Source organism: Dendrobium catenatum, unplaced genomic scaffold (genome assembly GCF_001605985.2).
Source record: "Dendrobium catenatum unplaced genomic scaffold, ASM160598v2 fragScaff_scaffold_763, whole genome shotgun sequence".
Lineage (NCBI taxonomy): Eukaryota > Viridiplantae > Streptophyta > Magnoliopsida > Asparagales > Orchidaceae > Dendrobium > Dendrobium catenatum.
The window spans coordinates 913,800-939,336 of NW_021319225.1; the positions used below are offsets into that span (position 1 = coordinate 913,800).

The 25,537-nt window shown below is 35.0% G+C and overlaps 2 protein-coding genes across 2 annotated transcripts; both read right to left on the minus strand.

Annotated features, from left to right (window-relative positions):
* Positions 1 to 804: 804 nt before the first annotated feature.
* Positions 805 to 9,393, minus strand: LOC110100360 (UPF0161 protein At3g09310). Its single transcript, XM_020827813.2, has 5 exons — positions 9,173 to 9,393; positions 8,944 to 9,016; positions 8,783 to 8,842; positions 8,437 to 8,577; positions 805 to 1,015 (listed from the first exon to the last, which is right to left on the minus strand). Exons 1-5 carry the CDS (start codon positions 9,329 to 9,331, stop codon positions 954 to 956), a joined length of 495 nt encoding a protein of 164 aa, XP_020683472.1. The 5' UTR covers positions 9,332 to 9,393; the 3' UTR covers positions 805 to 953.
* A 6,753-nt stretch (positions 9,394 to 16,146) lies between these two features.
* LOC110100357 (protein FIZZY-RELATED 3) lies at positions 16,147 to 19,502 on the minus strand. The gene is made up of 10 exons (XM_020827808.2): positions 19,053 to 19,502; positions 18,503 to 18,625; positions 18,204 to 18,308; positions 17,703 to 17,882; positions 17,556 to 17,618; positions 17,272 to 17,466; positions 17,094 to 17,195; positions 16,453 to 16,515; positions 16,293 to 16,361; positions 16,147 to 16,200 (listed from the first exon to the last, which is right to left on the minus strand). Exons 1-10 carry the CDS (start codon positions 19,500 to 19,502, stop codon positions 16,147 to 16,149), a joined length of 1,404 nt encoding a protein of 467 aa, XP_020683467.1.
* Positions 19,503 to 25,537: the final 6,035 nt, after the last annotated feature.

Sequence of the window (25,537 nt, forward strand, 5' to 3'; positions counted from 1 at the left end):
TCAACGTCAAAATGGTGTTAAATTTAATTTTGAAAGTTTTCAATTCAAATACGCATCGAGATTCATGCATGATAATGATGATTTTTGTTGACGCATCAAATGTCAAAGTCATTATAGCAATTTTGAGCTAAATATGATATATGAATAAATAATCTAAATTTGTTTTAGATTTATCTTAAATATAATAGACAAAATTCATATTATCCATAATTACATTAATTTTTTTTCTAAAATTTATCTAAAAAGATGAGGGCCTCCCCCACTCCTTCCCTTTTTAATTCCACTATCTTAATAAAAAAACTGTGATTATTATCTAAACATGGCAAAAGTGTCTGACATTACAAAAATAGTCACATATTTTTATTATCAATAATTAATTTTTTTATGATATCATCTCATACTTCAAATGTGCGACCTTATAATTAAATGTGTAGGTAATAAAATACTATTATTAACATTTTTTTAAATGTCCCTCCATGCACAACAACATCAACAAACCTTTATTATACTACATGGGTCAACTATATGAATCTTTTTTCTCAATTGTGTCCTATTAAGAATCAAATTTTCATTTAATGCTTCATTTGAGATAATTTTCTTATTGCTTTCTAAAGTAGCTTTTCAGTATAAATTTTTTTTGAAATTGAAACTTTGTACTAAAAAGTTGCTTTAGAAAGCAGTAAATTATCCAAAACGAATCCTAAAATTTCCTCAATATAAAGAAAATAAGGTACAAATATGATGATTGTAATAATGTTGAATGTATAAATAAGATTATTTAAGATGCTATAAACAAGATGACCATGCAGAGGAAGAATAAAACCTTAAACAATTAGATATTTCTAAGTATAAGTTATTAAAGGAAACAATTTGTGATATACAAATATAACTAGATATCATTAAAGGTCAAGGAACAAGGTGCATACATCATTCAGGATTCTCTATCAAAGCATTCAACATTCATCAGTTAGTTTCTCTTCATCAAACCACCTAGGAGGGTCAAATCCATGCCCACCTGTATTGTATCAAATTGCTTAGTGAGGTAACACAATATAGAGCAACAGTGCTCTATAAAGCAAAAAACAGAGCCAAAAAAAAATCATATAGATATCAAATAAAGTGCCCATTCAAAACTGTACGCTAAACAGATACAAAGAACTTAAATTCAGCAACAAACTTCATAACAGAAGCATAAATGAACTTCTTTTCAATCATGTAAATCAGCCAAGAATTTACAGTGCAAGGAAATGTATCAGGAGTTTAAGACATTCAATTATAACATAAATCAGACTGGTTATGTTATAGTAGTGATCAAATTCTGATTATTCCTCAAACAGAACACCAAAATGAATGTGATGTGAAACCATGCAAGGAAAATAAGAACTGCTTGGGGATTTTAATATTTGATTAGTAAAGCTTTGCTAGTTATAGACTTTGTGTTTTCTCAAGTTAGGTTCTCAGAATTATCAATTAGAAATTGTGTAAGGCAATGGGTTACGACTAGATTAATGGGATGCTCTCAATTTAATAACATAAAATAGGGAAAGTAATGTTGTGGCAAAGAAACAATAATCCAAGGTTTAACAAATAGAACTGTTCATCTTGAGTCCCTCATTCACACTCTTGATGGTGGGGTTTTAACGGAGGAAGATCGAGAACAACCAGAGCGATGCCACTAGGAGACAAATGGTGCCCACGGCATAGTTCGTTGGAGAAGTAGTCGACGGCGGGGAATCCACGGGATGACTAGTGAGTATCCAACGTCCGGTAGGAATGTGCTCCTTGATGGAAGGTACTAGCATGAAAAGGATGCAATCTAAATAATCCTCCACGGATTATTTCAGATTTTCTTTGGGGGGGGGGTGGGGGGGGGGGGGGGGGGGCGCAAAATTAAATACAAATCAACCCAATTAAGGGGTTAATGGGGCCAGCGGCTATTAGGGAATTTAGGAGGGGATTAATTGTTGCTTAGGTGACAAAGTGGAGAGAGAGGGGAGACAAAGGGGGCCGGCCCTATGGGGGCTTAAAATTGTGTTTAGGTCCATTGTAAGTGGGGACCAAGTGATTGAATATTTAATTAAATCAAATTCTGAATTAAATTCAGATTTGATTAGATTTGAATGGTTTCCTAATTGGGTTTTATCATTTAGGAAGGTATTTGAAATTCAAATTTCAAATTGAATTAAATTAGGAAACTTCCTAAATGACGAGGGGTTAATTTAGGAAAGTAATGAAAGCTTACTTGAATTTGAAATTCAAACTCCAAGGCTTAGCCTTTGATTGGCCAGCGGGTGGGGCTCCAATGGAGCCGGCGGCTTTGATGTTGGCTCCGCTGGAAGGGAGGTGAGAGGGATTTAGTGGGACAAGTGAGGGGAAAGGGGATCCGGCAGGCTAAGGGGAGGGGAAGACGTGGGGGTGTTGGCCGGCAAAAAGTAGGTGGGTTGGGAGGTGGGGACGGCTAGAAGAAAAGAGAAAAGGGGAAGAAAAAAATAAAGAACCAAGAGCTCCCACAAAGGGGGCTGTTGGGTAGTTTGTGTGAGCCTCTCCTAGGCTACTCCTCCCCTTTAGAACTCACAAAGAGATCATGAGCAAAAGCTGAATTTTTTTATATCAATAATCATCATCCTCATACAAAGTAAAGGACCTCTATATATAGGTCTCAACAAAACGAAAACAAAAGGACTCATATGCCCCTTAGGCTATAACAAAGGCTCAACACCCTATAAGGGTAAACTAGTAAACTAAAAATATCAAATAGAACGATACATGGAAATAAATCAAAAATATAGGCCCCGAATCGTAGCCGTCGATCTATGATTCCTCCAATGGATACACGTGTTGAAATCTCTGACTGATGTCCTCATCAAAATGCATACATCATTTAGGTTCACCTGGAGTTAAGCAAGAAAGATTGTCCCAAATATCTGATAGGAAACACTTGAAGATTTTAAAGTAAATCCTATCAATTTTGGACAAAACAACGAGAAAACTCTTCTAAACTCCAATGAAACCCAGAAAAACAATAGTTTTTTATTGCAATAATCAAAGATGCGGAAGGAAAATACCAAGATACAGTCGATCCTCAATTCGAGAGGAGGATCTATCTCTCGCAAATCTCTAGATGCCGCTAGAGCCCAAAAAATCTAAGAGATCTCAAATTTCAGACAAATTCAAGATGCCCTAACCATAGGAAAACAAATTATTTAATGCATACAATCAAAAAGGAAATCTCTAAACCCTACATTCAAATTTCCCTCCTAACTCCTAAAAAAAACCTTCCTAAACATCTCCCTTGAACCTGACAATCGAATCGGGGCCTACAGAAGGTGGAAACTCTTCGCCTACTTCGCACGAGCCGGTCTTGTAGGACTGGCTAGACCGGTCCAATGGACGGGTCTAACAATATCACATAATATTTTTTTTTTCTGTAGGCAGCATTTCACGGGAAAAGCAGCCAGGAGGGGTAAAACCGAGTGGGAACAGCAACAACCAGCAAAAACTGAGAAGATAAAGTAGAAGAGAAGGCCAAAAGTCCACTCCTCAATAATGATCTAAAAAGAAGTATACCTTTTTGATTTAATGAGCTAGGAAGTGCATTTATTCCTCAATCATTGAGCTAAACTTCAGCTCATGAATTTATGAGTTAACACCAAGTAGAATCCAGGATTTTGAGCTCAATACCAAGCAGCCAAGGCCCAATCTGTGAGCAGCAAACATCTCCAAACTGAGAACAACAAGCAGCCCATGGACAAGAAGAATTGACCCCCCCCCCCCTTGCATACATCAAAGGCCTAAATAAAAGAATTATTTTTATGCACAGAGAAATATAAAGGTCTAAATGAATATGTAAATGTGACATGTTTCTAAAATCGGATTCGGGTTAAAAAAATGTGACATGTTTCTAAAATCTAGTCGGATTCAGGTTGACCCGAAAACCCGAAATCAACCCGAAGTTGACCCGGGTCAAGATACGCTAGCCAGCCTTCCGTGCCACACTGCCACAGGTGTCGCCCGGCCTATCCCGCTCGGAGTTGGTCTTGCCCAATCAAGCGTCCGCACGTCACGCGCTCAGCCGCCTAGCCCTAGCCCGCCTCGGCCTGGCTGCCTTCACCATGTCGTCACGAGCCCAGTTAAGCCAGTCGCCAACATGGCACGTAGTAGTCGACACGCTCTCATGAGGCACCGCCTTGTCCTAGTCGCCCACCACCTCGCCTAACCCGCTTCAACCTAGCCTTAGCCCGCCTTGTCCTGGCCGCTCACCGCCTCACCTAACCCGCCTTCACCACGGCGTCATGCACCCAGGCTTTTAAATCCGAAATTCAAAAAAGAGCGGTTTGACGGGTTGTGTCGGGTTAACTCGGCAACCCTTGTGGGTCAGGTCCGGGTTAGCAATATTGACCCGTTTGCAAAACTGGATAAGGATAGGGTCAATCAATTTAAACCTGGGTCCATTCGGGTTCGACCCATGGACCCGCTTTAACACCCCTAAAAAAACCATCATATAGGTCATCAAATAGGTAGGTCCACTTATGATAGTCATTGGATAATAACCAAACTAGAATATTTTGTCCTCGATTGTTGTTGTGGTTGGTCCTCTGGGATGAGTAATTTGAAAATTGTAACCATTCCTAGAAACTCCCCACTTAGTCATCTAATTAATTACTCCCTCTATATATAACTAGCTATACTTCACGCATCTCAATTGATCATTTAGGCTTTATCCTAGCTCAAAACTCTAGGCTACATCTTAGGTTTTGAATTGTACTTTATCTAAGCTTGATTTATGTAGAAGTCTTTTGGAACAAATTCCCCATGATGAACAAAATGACAAAAGATTAAATACTTACTCTCATGATTCCACACCAAAAATCATGAAAAAAAAACTTTATAATTATAAGATGATCTCAATCACACAAAAAGCCTCTGAAACAGATCACAAATCTTAAATATTAGTTTTAAGACTGCATATTTACTTTTAGGAGGAACGTTAAACGCTATCTCGGAACACAGTAAAAAAAACTGATAATCTATGAATGTTAAAAATTTTAAGAGCGTGCATTAAAAGTAAGAACTGAAGAGTATTAATTTCAATATTACTATTTTAAATTTCAGACATGGTTTAAAATTGCGCAATAGGAGGCTCGCCTTGAGGCTTGCCTTTGCGCAATTCCAATAAAAAACGTTCTGAGGCTTGCGCCTCTACATGGTTTAGACCCGCCTTGAGGTGTGACTCGCCTCACTGGCGTGAGGCTTACGCCTCACTCTATATATATTAAAACTTACATAAATCCTGAAGTAAAGCCCCGAACAAATCATACTTCGTGTACCCCAAGTCGCAACAACGTCCTCTCAGCTGCCTCAACCTCCAGCCCGTCACCTTTGCCACAACCACCAACATCATAGCCTCCATTAAGGATCACTTGATAGCCGCACACCACCACTACCTTCTCTAAAATTTTTGGAGTATTAATCTCATATTTATGTTGATGAAAAACATTTTTGAAAGAGGAAAATATCTAAAATAAATGAAGAAGAAGGATATTGAGAGTCATTATACTCCACAAATGAGACGGGAGAGATCAATTTGTTATAATGACGACTCAAATAAAGATCCCCTCAGTGATGACAATACCATCGATTAAAAAGGCGTTCGAGGCGGAAGCCTCGAGGCGCGCCTCAAATCGAGGCGGAGGTCGAGCGAATTGAGGCTTAAGCCTCGAACGTTCGGGCGAGGCTTACGCCTTTTTCCATGGAGGCGTACGCCTCACCGCGTGAGGCGTCGAGGCGCATCGAGGCAGCTCCTCGAAAGTGAGAAAGTTACCTTCACAGTCAGCGAGCTCCCGTTGTTTCTTCCGATCAAAATGTTGTAGCTTACGATCCGACAGGAAAGGGAAAGTCGTCGAAGGAGCAAAGTCGAACAGCCACGAAGGAGCTAAAGAAGCGACGCGTGCAATCTCTACACCTCCTGTGAAGCAACGAAGCCGAACAGCAAGGACGAAAAGAGAAGATGAAAGGCAAACCGTAGACGCAGCCAAGTTTTTATTGATTAACTTAGTTAATCCTCGAGGCTTACGCCTCGCCTCGCTTAGAAAAAACGCCTCGATTCCCGATTTCGCCTTTTAAAACCTTGGACAATACAGATGATTTTCTAGTTATTATCAATTTTTCAGCCTTTTTTAGAAATTAAATATGGATGAGTAGGAAACTAAGAAAGAAAGAATTTAAAATTAAACTTAATGTTATAAACTTATATGATACTATTATGCAATTTCTATATTTAATAATTTTTACTCACGTAATATTTGTATTTCAAGTATATTTCATGCAATTTATCATTAGCCACTTTACATCTTGTGCAATTTTTTGTTTCATATGTATGTCATTGTGTTATTTTATAGTTCAATAGAAAGATAATGTCATTTTTAATATATTATTTGAATATTATATAAAATTTTACTTTTAACATTTATTTGTACTTAATGTAATTTTTTATTTTGAGGCTCACGCCTCAAAATGCCTTGAGCCTTACACCTCGCCTCACAAACAAAAAACGCCTCAATACCTAATTGCGCAATTATAAACATTGATTTCAGATGTTTGTTTAAAACATTACGGGACTATGTAACTTAAAATATGACACCGCAGTAGCTTAAAATGTTTGGTACTTCAGAAGTGGAGGAATGCATGTTAAATTAAATTGAACCATTTAAATAATTAAGTTAAAGTAATAAGGTGCACATGAACTGTCACTGTGAATGCATGTTTAATTCTTCACTGACATAATAACGCAAATTGAATGTTTAATAAACTTCCATATCTAAGAGAACTATTTGACTATCATTTCTAACATCATTTGAGCTCTACCTTTCAATAGCATAATAATAAATTTAATACACAATATCATGAGGAAATTAGACGCCAATAAAGGGGCAACTATGTAAGTATGCATAAAAAAAAATTAAGCATCAACTTGTTACGATATCATTTGGCTACGTTAGCGCAATTGTATCCTTCTAGCATTTTTTTTTTTTAAGTAGCATATACTATGTTAGTTATAAAACGCTAGATTGACATTTAATCACTACTCATAATGGTCCTGGTAAAGAATCTATACCGAAATGAAAAATAAAAATAAAAAAGGTTCTTTAAAATAATGGTAGAGTACACATGCAAAAAAAAAACTTATATAAAGGCATTGTGAGAAAAAGCAAGAAAAACCTCTTTCCAAACTGATTAGGGACAAAAGTGAAATGACAGAAAAAGTATACATCATTTTTGTAGAATAGTTTTGTCAAGCTTAGGAAAATTAATGTTCCACAATTAATTAAGTCAAGAATTTATATAGCATTTGAATTATTTTAGGACTTTTTTAGTTGTAATTTATTAATTGATAGAGAAATCGATATTTTATAATAGATGATAGTTTTGTTAAGAGTTATCTATAACTAAATTAGATTTGAATTTAATTTGGTTTGATCTTATCTTGTAAGCAAATTTATATAAATGGGGTTTCTATGGCTAGGCGTAGTTGAATTATTGAATTGAAATTTATGATTTATATTCTATTCTCTCTCCTGATTTTTTGTTTCCAGTCTCCAACTTCTATTTAATAATATTCAAATTACTTCATGGCACAAAACTTTTACTGAAAACTCTGGCCCTAATAAAATTCAAAGATATATTTCAATAATTTTGACATTTAGATTGGATTCCAACCTAGTATCAAACCTCAACTTCTCATATGGGCATTAGACTAACAATCGCATATTTTAAAGTAACTCCCTTTTCCCAAGTTGATGTTTTTTGCCCATAAATGACACTTCTAACTTAAGCTTCCACACAAATATGTCATGGTAGTTAATGGAGGGTTAACATAGCTACAAACATAAGAATGCCTGCAACTAAACCACTTACCCTCAAAACCATAACAAATAAATAAGGACAAATATTTTATCTAGTTTTCAGCATAGCTTATTCAATATTTTGGCATTATCCTTGGCATATTCATGATAATGAAAACTTTTGAAGTAATTAAGTTCCGTTCATGAAATATAACTTTTAAATTAAAATATGCAACTATATTCAATCCAGGGCACTAACTAATTTTCTTATCAATTTTAGCTCTCAATAGATTTTCTTAAAACCGAATTTCCAAATCCTTGTCGTTCTCATTGAACTAATTAGTATCATGCTAGAAGTGGCTTGTGAAGGGATAAGAATGCTGTAATTTTTTCATAAAGAACAAACATATTAATCTAACATGAAAGGAATTTGGAAGAAATCATTAAGTAACACATCGTAAACACACAAAATATGACTCATGGTATATTAATAATGCATTTCTGCAGTAAAAAGATTACGTATTTATTGACATTCAATCCAAAAGGAAAATAAAGTTGAAATTTAAAACGTATAATCATCTAAAATGGCACGTACCAAGAGGGTTGCAACGACAGAGACGCCAACCTGTCAAGATTGTACCCTTCACAAAGCCATATTTTTTGTATGCCTCCATCGAGTATACACTACAGGATGGCACATATCGACAGCTTGAGGGAAGGATTGGTGATATCTCGCCTGCTCAATTTTAAATCAAATATCAAAAAAATAAAACACTAATTCACCGAAACAATATAATAACCTTCAAAGAGAGAATGTAGTAATATATATTCTATTGAACAATAATGCCTAAGAAATCACTCCCGTTGCTAGTTCCAGCTAAGGGAAGAAGAAGGAATCAAGAAGAGACTACAAAAATATGATGGGAACTATATAAACTTACTTCTGTAAAATTTAAGCATTGATAATGCTGCCCTAACCCCCAAATCAGAAGTTTCCTCATCTGAAAGGCACTAAACTTGTACGAATTGAGTATGTTAAAAAACATGCTAGCAAAAAGGTTAGAAAACAAGAAATGGTTAAAAATAAATAGATCAATCCAACCTGTGGCCGTCTTGCTAGACGAGTCATCCTTGGATTGACAGGTCACATAAGATCGGACACCCTTTTTCATTTTCTATTTTCAGATAAAAGTAATCATAAATCAGAAGAGAGGCCGGAATCAAAACGGAAACTAAGGGAATATTAAAAAAATTAAACATTATTAGCTGTCAAATGCCCAACGTTTTGGGGGAGAAAAGCTAAAAATTGGAGCTAGGGTTTCTCTAATTACCAGAGAAGTGTGATGGTGATGCTGCACACCGCATATTACTCCGAGAGAGAAGCTAGCAACTTCCCTCCTCTCAGCACTTAAGGATTGGCGCGAAGTGAACCCACCGGGAAAGGAAGAAGAAGAAAGCTCCGGCGGACCGGGCAGAGTGAGCAACGACATATGCAGGAACAACGTAGCTCGCACGCAGTGCTGTACTGGAGGCTCGGCTCTACTATAAGCTCGGTCGATAAATTTGTGTATTTTTTTTAAGTTTTTGATATTTTAATAAATAAATTTGAATAATTATATATTCTACTTATTTATATTTAAGATAATAACATATTCGATATGAAGCTTGATACGAAACTAAAAGTTTTTTAAGAAGCTCGAATCTTGTTTGATGAAGAATATGTTTGAAAATTTATTGGATGTTTGATATAAATATTGATTATTTCTCATTAAAAAAGATAAACAATCTATATAAATATTTTATGTTTATTATAATTTTAAAATATATTAATTAATAAGTAATAAATTATAAAATTAATTAAACATTCTAATATATATTAATGAGAATTCATCATAAATATCTAGTAATTGATATAATATTATTATGATATTTAATTAAATTTATTTTTATTTCATTATATTATCTAATTCTCCATTTATATTTTATTTTTATCCCTCATTAATTTTTAACCAGTCTCACTTGCATAGTTCGCTCGCTAGTCGCAATTCACAAATAACAAACCCTATCATTCTCTCGTTAGTCTTTCTCCGCTATGTCATCACGCCAAACCCGCATCTTTCTCCCCATGTCAATCAGCTCACTCTTCAACCCTCCTCTTTTACCTCTATGCCAATCGTGAGACTCTGATGTTCGTTTAGGGTTAGCTTTTCAATTTCTCCTTTTATTGATGTGTTTCTCCTCACGGCCATTTCTTTGTTGTTGCTTTGCAAGTTGTTTTTAGGGTTTGCTACTTCTCCTCTCGGCCTTTCTTATTGTTGCTTTACCTTGCTCAATAATGTTAGATTGAAAGTGTGATGCCTCAAATCTAATTTGAAAGAATTATTCATTTATCTTTTAATAAACAACAACAAGAGTTATCTAATATCATCTATGAGTAATATATAATAAATAGATTCTATAATTCAAAATATTAATGTACACATATATATATTCAATCTCAAAAACTATATATAATACTCAGGATCTACACAATCATCATATAACTATTATGTCCTATGTACAAAAGAAAAATAAAAATAAAAACGGAACCTAAAGAATCCTGACCAGCCTCACATTCCTGCTCCCCTATCGAGTCATGAAATCATTTTACCACATATAATAAGCTTAAAAAACCCATCAAGTCACCAAAATCTACAAATGAAATTAAAGCACGACAAAGGAGCAATATATATATGTCAATAGTAAAATCATAGCAGTTGCATCCATATGATCATTGAATCAATGCAGAAACTATAAAATTCATATACAATAGTAGCATAATCTATAAACAGTAAAACACTACAGTACTTAAGACAATAAAATAGTAAGCTAGTACGAGTGCTAAATTTATAAAGCAATCATTGTATCAATAATACCAATCAATACATAAATCATATAAAAATATTAAATCAAACTATCGGTAAAAATTGTCGAAATAAAATCAATGTAGTAAAATCATATAAGAATGTACACATGCTATCTAAGCTTCTTATATAACGTGCTCAACATATCACATGCTTAGTATAAGTACATTGAATCAATATTATCAAACAGTATCAATATCCAGATCGGTAATAATAACAATTTAGTGGCAGAAGCAGTAAAATAATATAATAACAATAAATCCGTACAATAAAAAAAATAATACTTAAAAATACTAATTTCAGTAGTCACATTAAATAAGTAAGAAGACTTAATTATCACGGTATTTTTTAGTGTTAGTAAACCGTTGGCTCAGTAAATAAAGTCGTCACTCTTTGCTCATCGGCACAGTAATTATCTCCTTATAACTCTCAATCAGTGTCACATAAATCAGTAGAGGATAACACCAAATCATAGTATTTAAAGGAAAGTCCATCGGTCCACCATCTTCCATAGTCAATCAGTCTCCGACGAACGGGTCAACTAGTCTTTAATTTTTTATTTCATACACACATATTATTATTACAAAACTATAACAGTAATAGCAACCAGCTATTACTCAAGTATATAACCATATCTATTTTTAATGCATTGCAACAAATAATAAATTATTGAGCTTAATTAAGAAGATGTCAAAATTTCATAATGTTGAATAACACTGAATTCAATTAAATAAAAATGCACATTTTTGGAAAATTGCCAAAATAATAGGAATTGTATAAAATGATGTTTAATATTTTTTTGTCTTACACAACTATTTTTAGAGGTAAAAAAATTTTTTTTGGTAGCTAAAAATTGTTGTATTTTCAAAATTACTCGATGAAAAATCTCAAATAAATACTCAAAATAATCATAATCTTGATATTTATTACATACAAAAAATTACGTGGTAAAAGTTTTGTCAATACAAAGTTATATACGTTTTTTTGTAACAGAAATATAAATTTGATCAAAAAAATGTCAAAAATATAAAATTCTTGAAATCAGAAATAGGGTAAATGTTCGTTATAGCAAGATGAGTAAATCTCCCGATAGGCCCGACTGACGAAAATAGCTCCGTAGCTTTCAAATCTAAATTTTCTTTTTCTCTCTCCTAACCTTTTCTCTAATTATCCCTCTCACAGGTCTTTGTTAGCCGAAATAAAGAATAAAATGGATTTAAAAAAGTTAAATTAAGTGACATTAGATATTTTATTAAAACAACATTTTTATATTATATAATTTATTTAATCAATTTCTTTTAATAGAAAATTCTTAAAAAATTACAACAAAAATATTTATAAAATAAAACATGTTATTTAGAAAATATCAGTAAAATCAGTTTGCAAAACGGACACCTGACGGTCCCGAAATCCTCACATGTACCAACAAGTACCAATTTCTTAAAGATTTTCACCGGTGCCCAAAATTACGAAAAAATTCCCTCAAGTAAAATGTTACAATCAAAATATTACGACAAAGACATATTACGATTTAGAGTTATAACGACTCCAAAAAAAATTAGCAAAATTAAAATACATTCTATTGCATGAAGTCAGGATGGGAGCTCGCTCATTGCAAAGGTAACCATTTATACGTTTGCTTTGTTGTGCTGATGATTACTAAATGGACTTTGATTTATAAATAAAAACCGACGCTTCTATTGCTTTTTGATTTTTTTTTTATTTTCTAGGCGATATTGATAATTTTTGGAAGGAGCAAATGATTCATTCTACTTCATTGAGCTTTTTTTTTTTTTTTTTTTTATAATCTTGCTAATTTAGTGGCTTTTTTACTTTGAAGGTTCTCTTTTTCATTACACTGAGTTATTGAATATATGATCAAGATGTACTTGTTCATGTTTAATAAATTCTTTGATTTCAATGTTCATTAAGAAGCTCTTTCAATAAAAATATCATTTATGAGCTTATCAAGCTACTCATTTATAGGCTAGAGAAAGTATAATAACCCTTAAATTTTAAAATAGTTGTTTGAACTATAACAGCAAAAAAGTTATTTCATGAGTCATTATGAGTCCAAATTATAAATTATCTCCCCCACCATAATATATATATATAATCTATTAAAAAAAATCATTCATGAGTACCATTCATAATATTTTTTAAAGTATTTTTTATTTTATAGTAATTAATGATAATATTAATATACTCATTAAAATACTTAAATTATTGTACAAATTAAAATATATAGTAAAAAATTTATATTTTTTCAAGCAATGTCATCAGAATGTTCTATTCTACAACATACCAAAGTTACATAGTAAAATTTTTCTAAATATCCATAAATTTGTGTTCATATAAAATCAAATCAAATAAAATATAAAAAATATCGACACGAGTGATGAAATTGAAATCTAAAGCAGGGAAACAATAACCTATCTCAAGACGAACTACTTTTCCAATTGACCCATCGAGCTAAATCGGCTCTACGATCTCTAAAACTCATTTTCTCTCTCTAAATTATCTCTCTCACTCTAATACAAAAAAGAAGAAAATGATGGAATTGGGTATTTATAGACTTATGTTTAGTTTGGGATGACTTTCTTATTGCTTCTTAAAATAGCTTTCTAGTAGAAATTTTTTATTTTTGTACTAAAAAATAGCTTTAAGAAGCAGTAAGAAAGTCATCCCAAATGAAGGCTTAGTGTCACAACACTGCAATGCTCCCAGAGAGAATTTCAAATAATCAAATAGTGACTTTGGCGGCCAAAGTCTCCATGGAGCGAGTTATGGAGCGTAGGTTGTGGCGTGATACTAATGTTTGATGGAGAATATAGAGAGAATAAGAAGGATCTACATAAGATTTTTATTGATTTAGAGAAAGCATATGATAAAGTTCCAAGAGAAGTGCTATGGAGAGTTTTTAAAAAGAAAAGAGTTAATAATGTTTATATTCAAATCATTAAAGATATGTATGCATGAACTATTACTTGTATTCAAACACAAGGTGGTTTGACCAAGTATTTTCCTATTTTGGTTAGATTACATTAAAGATCAGCCTTAAGCCCATATCTTTTTGCTTTAGTCATGGATGTTCTCACTAGACATTTGCAAGAGGATGTACCTTAGTTTATGCTTTTTGCTAATGATATTCTTCTTGTTGATGAGACTAGAGAGGGAGTTGAAGATAAACTTGAATTATGGAGGCCAACCTTCGAGTCTAAAGGTTTTCACTTGAGTATATCTAAAACTGAATATAAGGAGTGTAATTTTAGTAGCAATAGACCTAGTGAAGAGATTATGACTTTGGGCGATCAAGTCATTAATAAGATTACACGTTTTAGATATCTTGGATATATTGTACAGAGTGATGGTGAAATAGACACAGATATTATCAGTAGAATTCAAGTTGAATGGTTGAAGTGGAGGAATAAATCGGGCTTATTGTGTGATAGAAAAACCCCCCTCAAACTTAAGGGAAATTTCTATAAGATGGTGGCGAGACATGCAATGCTTTATGGTGCCGAATGTTGACCATTAAAAGAGAAGCATAATACTAAGTTAAGTGTTGCAGAGATGAGGATGCTTAGGTTGGATGAGTGGTTTTACCATTAGAGATAGGTTACAAAATGAGCATATACGTGAAAAGGTTGGAGTAGCTCCAGTGAAAGATAAGATTTAAGAGACTCGCCTTAGATGATTTGGTCACATTAAATGGAGGCCTTCTGATGATCTGGTTAGGAAATTTGAGGTATTAGATTTGACTTATGTTAAGAAAGGTAGAGGCAGACCTAAAAAGACTTGTGTTGTAGACTTTGGTTCCGCCGCACCCCCAACCAGCTTAGCCGTGCCTCGCTCTAGGCTCACAACGTCACAGCACCTCCAAACAAAAAATACAATGCCGTAGTGCTCTAAAGAAAAAATAAAATTAAAAAATAAACAAGATTTCTCCTAAATGCTAATTAAACATGTAAATTCTTATCTGGTCCAATCCAACTATCATAGTAGTATCATGATTCCAGAAACATTCATTACACATGTTCCACCGTATTTCTTAGGATCCTTCATAAATAATGCTGAAATTTATTCTTGAGGCGTGTTACGAAGATTTAGAGTTAAAGATTTATGCTCGGAGAAGGAAGACGATTCTCATACTATAGAAATTGTCAAGAAATTTATTATGCGAGATCATTAGATAGATTCAGGAGATGGCATATATATATATATATATATATATATAATTAATTAATTTTATCAAATAATAAATGAATAATGTACCTTAATTGATAATAAATCTAATTATCTTTAACTTAATTAATTTTTACTAATAAGAAAATTAAATAATCATTGTTAAAATTTATAATTTTAATATGTTGAGTAAATAACATTTATGATGGCCTTGTCGTCAGTTGCATATTTATAATTTATAATTTTTTATTAATTCAATATTCAAATAAATTAATATAATTCATATTTTAGTTTGATGGATTTTTAAAATATAAAAATTAAACCAGTCAATAATGAAAAAGTAATTAAGGTTAAAATTATAACAGTTAAACGAGCTGATACTTTAACAACTGGACTAAATTAATCAAATAAGACTAATTATATTTCATTTTTTTGACTTTATTCATTCCTTTGACTCCAATGAAAATCTTCATTTTGTTCTCTTTATTTCAAGAAGAAATTATTGTTAGTTTCAACTGCATGAAATAATTTCTGGTTTTGAGTTTCTGAAATCATTCTGAAATGATCAATTTATTATGAACAAGATTCAAATCTTCGTCTGGTTTGCAAGCATATTACTGTAACTGTTCAAACTCTCAACCATCAAGATATTCGCTTTTGGCCAAATTGCCTCACAGTTTTGTTTCATTGATGTAACTTCTCAAGAGGTGGATCCCAGAAATGCTCCTACATGAATATACTTAACTTTGAAGTTTAGAATGATAGTACAACAATTCCAACTATTACATCAAAAAATGTCTCGATATTTGAGAGTTTAACTTTATTTTCCTAAACATTTTCACAATTCTACACTAAATAGTGCTCTTGAGAATGGCCTTGCTACAGGCTTCAGCTTCATGAGAATGAAAAGCAAATTATAGTAATTATATTTTTTCATGGAGAATTACTCTGTAGACAATCTAGGATCACATTTTATTCAGTTTTTTTTTTCGCAAAATAAACATAATAACCAAAAGTCTAAAGCAGTAGTTGATGCGACATCTGAACATAATAAAGCTTATAATCCTTTATTAAAAAAAAATGCCGCATACAGGCTCAGAGGTATAAAATGACAGGATTTGCAAGCAATATATGCAGTTTCAGTAAATCCCTTTACAATACCAGTCAAGATTAACATGCGGGTTAGAGTTTCTCTGCAGTAAAAATGGTCTCCCCACTCATCTTATATGGCTCCTCCCCATTGACCAAGCTCCGAAATCTCGAACAATTGTCTGAAAGTAATGTAAGATTATCAGAAACACAGATTCCCCTTTCATTATCTCCCTGAAGAAAAGGTTATGAATCTTCTAGAGGAATTGCCTACCTTAGATTTAACTGAAGGAAAAACATTCCAGAACCGTAGAGTTTCATCTCCTGCACCAGTCACAATTGTCTGCAAGATTGGCAGTCAAAACTTGTCTTGAGTAATTTCTTTAATGAAAAAAATTTCAGCAGTGGCTAAGTTATATATGAACTGTACAAACCTGTCCATCAGGAGAAGTTGCTAGGTAGAGTACCCTCATTGTATGTCCAGTTAGAGTTGCAATCTGTTGAATTAAAATGAAGAAAATGAAGAAAATGAAGTTCAGTTTCTTTATCAGGTAACCATACCAGCTATTATGATTAGGCATCTTAAATATTGTCTACCATTGTCATTGCATTAAAATCATGACTCGTTGATTCTACCTTAAAACTCTTGGCCTTTATATTTGCCAACAACATTTAAATATTTCTTATAGGTACTTTATTCATTTTTATGGAAAATTTGTGGAACTACATAGCAAACCGGACACTTTTATTGAACTTCCTTTTGGTTTCATTATGCAGTTTTTTTACTAAGGGCATCTCCAACTGAAAATCTCATTTTTCACTCCAAAATACAATGTAACAAAAAAAAAAAATGGTGTGATTCGTCTCCAATTGAACTCCATTTTGCGCCCAGGTAATCGTCTTTCTCCTTCGCGCGTTTCTTCGACAAATCCGGTAGAGACAGAAAAATAACGCTGGTGAACAAATACCGGAAGTTTTGCCGTTCGACTGGAGCTCGCGAGCGACGCCATTCATGCGTTTGGAGTTCGGTTGGAGAAGGCCTAATGATGAATTAGATTGAAAAACAGAATTATACCTTTGACATTGAAGGATACTTCCACAACATAATTTGATTCTGAGAATAGCCATGTGTGCTGACTAATTCATTCACATTCTTTGACCATGCAAGACTACAAACCTGCAAGATCTCCACCCTTTGAAGTTACTTTACAAAGCAGAAAACTTTCATCATCTACAGACCTGCATGATCATACCTGACTACCAGTATCAACACATTTCAGCATATTACTTTTACTCGTGTTCCAGAAACGAATAGATCGATCGGCTGTCCCACCCCCTGAAGCAAGAAGACCCTGCTGATGTGGTGACCAAGCTATGGCTTTTACTGCTGCCGTGTGCTCTGAGAATTTTAGTACTGGTTGCTGAGATCGCTGGTTCCATATTAGAAGCTGATGCATCATTTAAGCATCTATGAGCAAGCAAGAGAGGCAAGAAAAGCATATGAACACATAAAAAAAGATGCCTACATTGCACCAACCTGATTGTCATTTCCACCTGATGCCAGCTCTCTATCATCATGAGACCATTTAAGCCCACAGACCTTATGAAAATAAGTAATTTAAGTAAATATATAAATCAATAATTTACACATTCACTTTCAGTGATATATCTAAGGGTTGGTTACCTCCGATCGGTGGCCGGAAAGCTTGTTAATGAAGTCGTTTGGCATTCGGAGGTCATGCTGCACTATATTCTTATCCCTACTTCCAGAAGCCAAAATGCAAGAACTCCATGCCAATACTCCTGTTCTTGTTTGATGACCTCCCATTGTCCTGATCTTTTTAGATCGAGTTCCATCCCAAATCTAAGTTACATATAACTTGTATCAAATTTTAGCTTCCAAATTTTCTTTATGAATTGAAATCTCTAATTGTGATGTTTGCTTGTTTCCACAGTCATGCAAATCTCATATTTTCAATCCAAACACTTTTTTTTCGAAAAATGGTAAGATTTTCTCAAGTCAGAATGCTTAAAAGTTAAACTTATATAGTTTAGAACGTGTGATTTGCCTTGATTATACACAAGTAAACATCTAAACTGAAAAAGAGATATGGATGTATCCTACACACAGCTGGATTTTAAGAAAATCTTAAGTGAATAGTTAGTTGCAAGAAAAGCAAATCACCTGAATATCTCCAAGACTTGTTCCGATTGCAAGATATGATCCCTCTCGAGTCCATTGGACAGAACAAACACCGTCTCTATTTCCTAGATCACACAGTTTTGTCACCTGGATTCATGTACAGATAAACTACATTAAAAATCAATCATAACATGTACATTTAGTTGCTAATTTCCAATCAAATTATTCAAAGACACTTCTTTTGGATAAACTCTATTATCAACATTTGCAATGTTAGAAAGACAGATAAATAGAAAAGTTCCTGCGATTTGAGGTCGGATAAGAGCAATGAGATGTCGAACCTTGCTCGATGATGCATTCCAGAGGTAAACACAAGTACCCAATCCAACTGCGAGAACATTCTGTGACGACCAGTCCACAAGGTTCAGGTAAAAATCATCTTGAAGTGAGGGAGCATCCAAGACCTGCAGTTTATAAATCGTAAGGAAAATTTTACCATTTTTGTGCTAAAACATATTACAGAAAGGAAAACCCTAATCAAGCAGAAAGTCGATGTGCAGAAGAGGTTTTGTTCTTCGAAATTTTGAGACAAACACCAATATGTTCTGGAGCTAAGACAGAATGATTTTCCTGAATTCAATCAAGCTAGAAATTATTTCAGATATTTCTTAAATTTCATACTCATTTCCTATCAAAGAAATTCCAGAGTTTATATTTTGAAATTTCTTTTAAATTCAAACACCAATAAGAAATTTCGAAACTCCAAATTAGGATTTTACTGCAGAACAAATTACTTTTTTTTTTTTTTGGTTTTTGGGTAAGAAGCATTTCTCCGGGGCTAAGATTTTTTTGGTTTTTGGGTAAGAAGCATTTCTCCGGAGCTAAGACTACCTTATGTGGAGCCTTGGATACTTTTCTTGGCGGCTTTGGAGGCGTGGAGCACTCAGGCCCTCCATCTTGGCCGGTGACAATGCCGGACAACGGCGAGCTTGGCGAGGAGTGGTCGACCTTAAACCGGAACATGTTCTTGTTAGGGGTTTGCGGTGATCCCTGCTCGCCGCCCGCCGGAGACAAGGGAAACGTCTCCGTACCGAAGAGCTCGGCTCTCAGTAGCCGCAAATATAGATCGTTAGTTCCCTCCTTCGCCGGCGAGGACTTCTCCACCACTGTGAAGGTTTCTAGCCTCGAAGATGACCGGCAAGGAATAAATCGGTCACCGTATATTACCTTCTTCGGCGACGGTGACTTTGGCATAACCGGAAAATGGGTTAGCGACGTATCGAGCCGCATAGACGATTCCAGGCCAGCCGGCAAGTTCAGGCGGCTCTTCTTTGGATCCATTTTCGATAGCTTCCCTCTCACCCTGGACGAAGATGCTTTTTCGGCGAGAGAGAAAGAGAGAGAGCACAACGGTCACCGTGGAATAATGGGAATGTGAGAAGGAACCTTTACCGTCTGCGCTCAACTAGCCGTTGGACCTGACTACTTGAAATTTTTAGGTTTAAACGTACAAGAAAGTGCAGATATATATATAAATATATAATGTATTTAAAATATTCAATTATACAAATTTTCATGCAGATTCACCTTCATTATTTCTAATACTTACATGATGCATTTATAGATTCTTTATATTTATTTGTTTATGAAGAACATGTTAAATGGTTATTGTAATCTTTACAAATAAAATAAGTAAATAAATCTAGTCAAGATATTTTATTTCATTTGAAGAGAAGATAAGCTTTAAAGAAATAAGATTCTCTTGAGGACATAGAAAATCTTGAAAAAGCATGCCAATCATTACAATTTCTTTCATGGTAGAATCTCAACTGCATGCTTATATCAACAATATTAATAAATTAGTACATTAGAAATCTTATAGTTATAGCTAGATGATGAAACTAGCACACATAACAATTATTGATATGTCCTCCAAAAATTATCTTGATCGGGCACGAATCTCGATGCAAAATCAAGCTGGAAACTTCAAAAATTAAATCCAGGATCATCTGAGCTACGAATCCAACAAACTTATAGTCGAACTGAGCGTCTCGAAAATACAAACCCAACGACACCAAATTCAACTCAATCCGAGCCCAAATGAGTCCAAATTAAGGACTCGAAGCACTATTGGAATCTTCGTACCACAGTTTGAGTTACCAAATGGTTTCCAAACTTGACGAGCTTATAGTCAAATCGAGCGCCTCGACGAGACGAATCCAACGATCCCAAGATCGCTAAATTCTGACATCATTAAGGTCTTCAAATGTCTAACGAACGGTACACGATTAAGGGATTCAATATCGGCCGTTCATCCAACCACTCTTGCCTATTTATGGGCCATGCCACTCCAGAAAATCTATAAATAGACCCCTCGTTTCTCTTGAAAAAGGAGAGAAGCAAGAAGAGAAGAAGAGAAGGAAGAAGCTCCTCCTTGACCATCGCCGGAGTTTCGCCGGACCACCGCCGAAACTTCGCATGACCACCACTTGAGGCCCTCACCTCCGCTGGACCACCGCCTGACGCCGTTGCTCTGCCAAACCACCACTTGAGGCCCTCAACTCCGCCGCTTGAGGCCCTCGCCTTCCTCGACCACCGACGGGCTTCCACCGGACCACCACTTGAGGCTCTCACCTCCGTCGGACCACCGCCAGACGTCGTTGTTCCGCCGGACCACCACTTGAGGCCCTCACCTCCACCGGACCACCGCCTGACGCTGTTGTTCTTCCGGACCACCACTTGAGGCCCTGACCTCCGCCAAACCACTGCTTGACGCCGTTGCTCCGCCGGACCACCACTTGAGGCCCTAACCTCCATTGGACCACCGCCTAACGCCGTTGCTCCGCCGGACCACCACTTGAGGTCCTCACCTCTACCAGACCACCACCTGATGACGTTGCTCCGCTGGACCACCGCCTAACGCCTTTGCTCCGCCGAACCACCGCCTAACGCCGTTGCTCCGCCGGACCACCACCTGAGGCCCGGACTTCCACCTAACCATCGCTTGAGGCCTTGTGCTTCACCAGACCAACACCTAAGGCTCGGACTTCCATCGAACCGCCACTTGAGGCCTTGTGCTTCACCAGTCCACCACCTAAGGCTCGGACTTCTGCCAAACTGCCAGTTGAGGCCCTGTGCTCCACCAGGACACCACCTGAGGCCAGGATATCTATTGGGCCGCCACCTGACACCCAAAGTTCTACCAGAGTACCGCCCGTCTACAACGATCTTTCTGACCCTGATCTCCTGCCGACTATGGTCCTTCTGACCTCCGTCGCGTAATATGGTCATTCTGACCTCCATCAACAGACAATGATCTTTCTGACCCCGGTCTCCTTCCAACTATGATTCTTCCGACCTATGTCGCCTACTATGGTCCTTCCGACCTCCATCAATAGACAATGGTCTTTCTGACCCTGATCTTCTGCCGACTATGGTCCTTCCGACCTCCATCAACAGATAACAGTCTTTTTGACCCCGGTCACCAGTCGACTACGGTCCTTCTGACCTTCGTCACCTACTATGGTTCTTCCGACCTCCATCAACAAACAACGGTCTTTCTGACCCCGATCTCCTGCCGACTACGGTCCTTCTGATCTCTGTCACCTACTATGGTCCTTTCGACCTCCATCAACAGACAACGGTCTTTCTGACCCCGGTCTTCTGCCGATTATGATTCTTCTGACCTCCTTCGCCTACTATGGTTCTTCCGACCTTCTTCGCCTACTATGGTCTTTCCGACCTCCATCACCAAACAACAATCTTTCTAATCTCCATCCTGTCGACTATGGTCGTACCGACAAAATAAACACATATATTGTAATTACCACCATGTAATGCACTCTATATGATGTATATTTATGACATCAAGCCAAGGCCTTCTCCCAAATAAAGGCCTCATTTGTAATCGACTATAAATACTAGTGGATTCATTCAAAATGGGCCATGCCCCATGGTTTTTCCCCCTTTTTAGGGGTTTCCACGTAATGCTCTGGTGTCTGGTGTCCCTTATGAACGCTACACCCTCTCTCTTATCTACTTGTGTGCTGGATCTTCGTATAATGCTAAGACGTTAAACTATATATTTCTCTACCGCCGCGAATACTCCAGGATGCAACAATCATAATTATTAAATTTAAGTTTTGTTTGCGGCAGCTTTCTTACTGTTTTTTAAAGCAACTTTTTAGTACAAAAATTTCTAGTTCAAAATTTTTTTGTACTAAAAAATCAATTTAAAAAGAAGTAAGAAAGTTATCATAAACAAAATCTTAATGAAGATAACTACTAATCATGCACAATCTGTTGTTGGCACTATGGCAATTTTAATTTGAAATAATTTAATTAATGATGCTTTCTCTCTTGAGAAGAGGTTATTATAAATATCATTGGTCAAAACTCTTGGAGGCAACATCTACTTCTATCAACTATGAGAACATCCAACATCATCCATGCATATGGATATTCTATTCTAGAGTTGTTCTTACATGGTTATTACGCTTGTATTGAGAGATGAGATAGATCTCTTAGTAAACTTTACATTAATTTTAATTGACTGAGGCTAAGCTCCAATCTTATTCATATGATATTTGTGATTTTTTCCCCTTTTTTGAATTTTTTTATAAAAAATGTTGATAATTTTATGAATTTCTCTTAATGTTTGTGTGCATAATTTTCATACAAAGTTAATATAATAAATTTTATCTACCATCACCAAAATTCTATCACATAATAAGTTGTTAAAATATAAATTGAATTATTGATTGCAAATTTGACATTATTTTCTTAGATTTTGATTATTACTTTGATGTTTTTATTTTTTCATAATGGTAAAATTAAAAAATTATATTATATTTCAATTTTCAAATATTAAATTAAAAAAAATAGGTAAACTATAAATAAATTAGTGACAAAAAGCCCAATATGCATGTTAATATTCTACAAATCAAAATCATAAATTTCAACAAAAATTATTTGATAATATTCTCCACATGCTAACTAAACTAAAAAGAATTAATTTAACATTAAAAAAATACATTTAGATCCATTCAAAATAAAATCAAACTAACCAAGTTAAAATTTGATTCAAATAGTTCGATCAATTTAATTTTCTAAACTTTAAATTCAAAATTAATTGATTTAATATATTTATACATCAAATTAATCAAATACACATCCTTATTCTTAATTAGCTTTTGATCATTTTGGTTGCCTTAGGGGATGTTTAGTTGAATTACATAAGGGTGTAAAATATTCCAAATGCAGGGGTTTTGAAAATCTTGTTGTTTGGTTGGAAGAAAAAGTAATGTAAAGTAAAACAAAGTTAATGTACTATAAACCATTCTAGTTCATTTTTTAGGTAAACCAAAATTGTATAGTTTTGAGCAAGAACGATTTAATTACACCTCAAGCAAGCTCGCTTGACCACCGCCGACCATCTGTTTTATGATTAAAAAATATCATTTAAGTATATATAGTCTTAAAAAATATTTAATTATCTTTGGGAATATTAAATTTTAAATTTTAAAATTGAACGCGTCATTATAAATAATATATCGTCTCGAAAGGCGATCATATCGTTCCCTAATGGGTTCAAATTTCAGAATTATAATCTAAATTATCGTAATCAAACTCAAAGAGAGAATTACATTCGACCTCGGAAGGTCAAAATGAAAGGATAAAGGATCATTAATTTCATAATCGAAATCACGATAATAATTGATATATCTCTCCAAAGAAAGAAGATATCAATTATCATGGGTCGTTCGAAAATGACGATAATGATCGTCGGGTTTGATTTTCCCAAAGAAAATTAATTAGAGATTTTGAAAAATTATAGGTTTTGAATAATTTCTGGGTTTCTAAATCTCCTACGAGCGCAAGCCCTCGTAGTTAATTACATCGTAGAAAATCGGAATTTCCTACGAAAACTCTCGATTAAAATAGCGGCGTAAATTTTATTTAAGAATTTTCAAAGTTTGACATCAAAGGAAGAAAAGGGTAGGAATTTCAAGTGGTATTGGTTCAAGTTTGAACAGTTATTTTCAGAGTCAAAGAAAGAGGAGTAGGGAGTGTTTTGAGATTCTGAATTACTTCAGAAACACCCCAGCCTATCCTAAATGTTGGGCTTAAATTTGATTGAAAGTGATTTAATGTTTAAGTGATCAATTTTATTATAAATTTAGGATTCAATTCCCGGAGGTTGAGGTCTTATAGCCCGAGCTAGCCTTAGAACCTAAGTCTAAATTGGGTACTTAAAAGTGACCCGAACCTAGCTAGTGCAATGCATATCTGGACTTACCCCGGCCTGGATTGGGGTGCCATCTAAACCACCTAGGTGCTTTAAAAACATGTATCAAGTCATTTAATGTTAGAATGGGTATGGACATTATTTAAGATATGTTTTTGAGAACGGGGCCAACATCTAGAGCGGATCCTAATTGACCCATTTGACTTATGTTGGGTTTGATGCTTAAGCTAATGTAATTAAAGATTTAAAGTTTTTTTAAATTAGTTACTAATATGATGTATGCTAATTGACTCGATTAAAAGTTTGAATTTTAATGAATGCTATGAAATGAAAACTTTCGGCGGTCCGGGGCTTACTTCTTAAATCGTTAGAGTTTATATGTGAGCATGAAGTTTTTAATTTGATTTAAGTAGAAAAAATTATTAAGTCCTTAAGAGCCTACGATCGAATTCCAGGTCAAATCAAAATTGGCATGCAGGTAAAAAGACTAGAAAAACAGGTAGTTCTACTGCACAATCAATTAAATAAATCAATCAAATTAAATTTATCAAATTTAATGTCCGTAGGCAAGTACCCTTATTATTACATCACAGAATTTGCATAAAATTAAAGTGGTCGGGCACCACTGATGTTGACCTCGATTTTGCCCAGATTTGAGCCTGAACAGTTGACTTGGTCAACTTGACCAAGCCAGACCTTATGGCCATCCCCATTGGGTTCAATGGGTCGAGTCGAGTCTGTCGAGCTCGAGCTTGGACCCTGGGTCAACCTAGTTGGCCAAGTCAACCATGGTTGACCCATTTGGATCCTTTAAGCCTAAAATTAATTTTAAATTAATTTAATGGGTTCCGTGGCTCGATCCTCCACCCACTTGGGTCTAATTGACCATGTTGACTGGATTGACTCATGCCTTGGTCAAATCTAGTCTTGCATGGTCAAACATGACCTATTTTGGTCAAATTCATCCAAATTTAATCCCATTTAATGCCCTAATTGATTTCTAACGTTTTAGAATTCAAAATCCCGTGGTCTTAAGCCTAATTTCCCTCCTAAATTCATTTAGATTAGATCCTAGCCGTCCCTTGGCCGTTTAGGAGTTTAAATAGGAAGAAAATTAGGTTTAGAGGGA

What these genes read in the sequence shown, in the direction of transcription:
- LOC110100357 (XM_020827808.2), bottom strand. Translation starts at nt 19,502, where the DNA reads ATGGATCCAAAGAAGAGCCGCCTGAACTTGCCGGCTGGCCTGGAATCG. An exon ending in GTGTTGATACTGGTAGTCAG is followed by an intron (nt 17,196 to 17,271) that starts GTATGATCATGC and finishes GAGATCTTGCAG; the next exon opens with GTTTGTAGTCTTGCATGGTC. An exon ending in TTCCTTCAGTTAAATCTAAG is followed by an intron (nt 16,201 to 16,292) that starts GTAGGCAATTCC and finishes CATTACTTTCAG; the next exon opens with ACAATTGTTCGAGATTTCGG.
- LOC110100360 (XM_020827813.2), bottom strand. Translation starts at nt 9,331, where the DNA reads ATGTCGTTGCTCACTCTGCCCGGTCCGCCGGAGCTTTCTTCTTCTTCC. An exon ending in AATGCTTAAATTTTACAGAA is followed by an intron (nt 8,578 to 8,782) that starts GTAAGTTTATAT and finishes AAAATTGAGCAG; the next exon opens with GCGAGATATCACCAATCCTT. An exon ending in CTGTCGTTGCAACCCTCTTG is followed by an intron (nt 1,016 to 8,436) that starts GTACGTGCCATT and finishes GATACAATACAG; the next exon opens with GTGGGCATGGATTTGACCCT.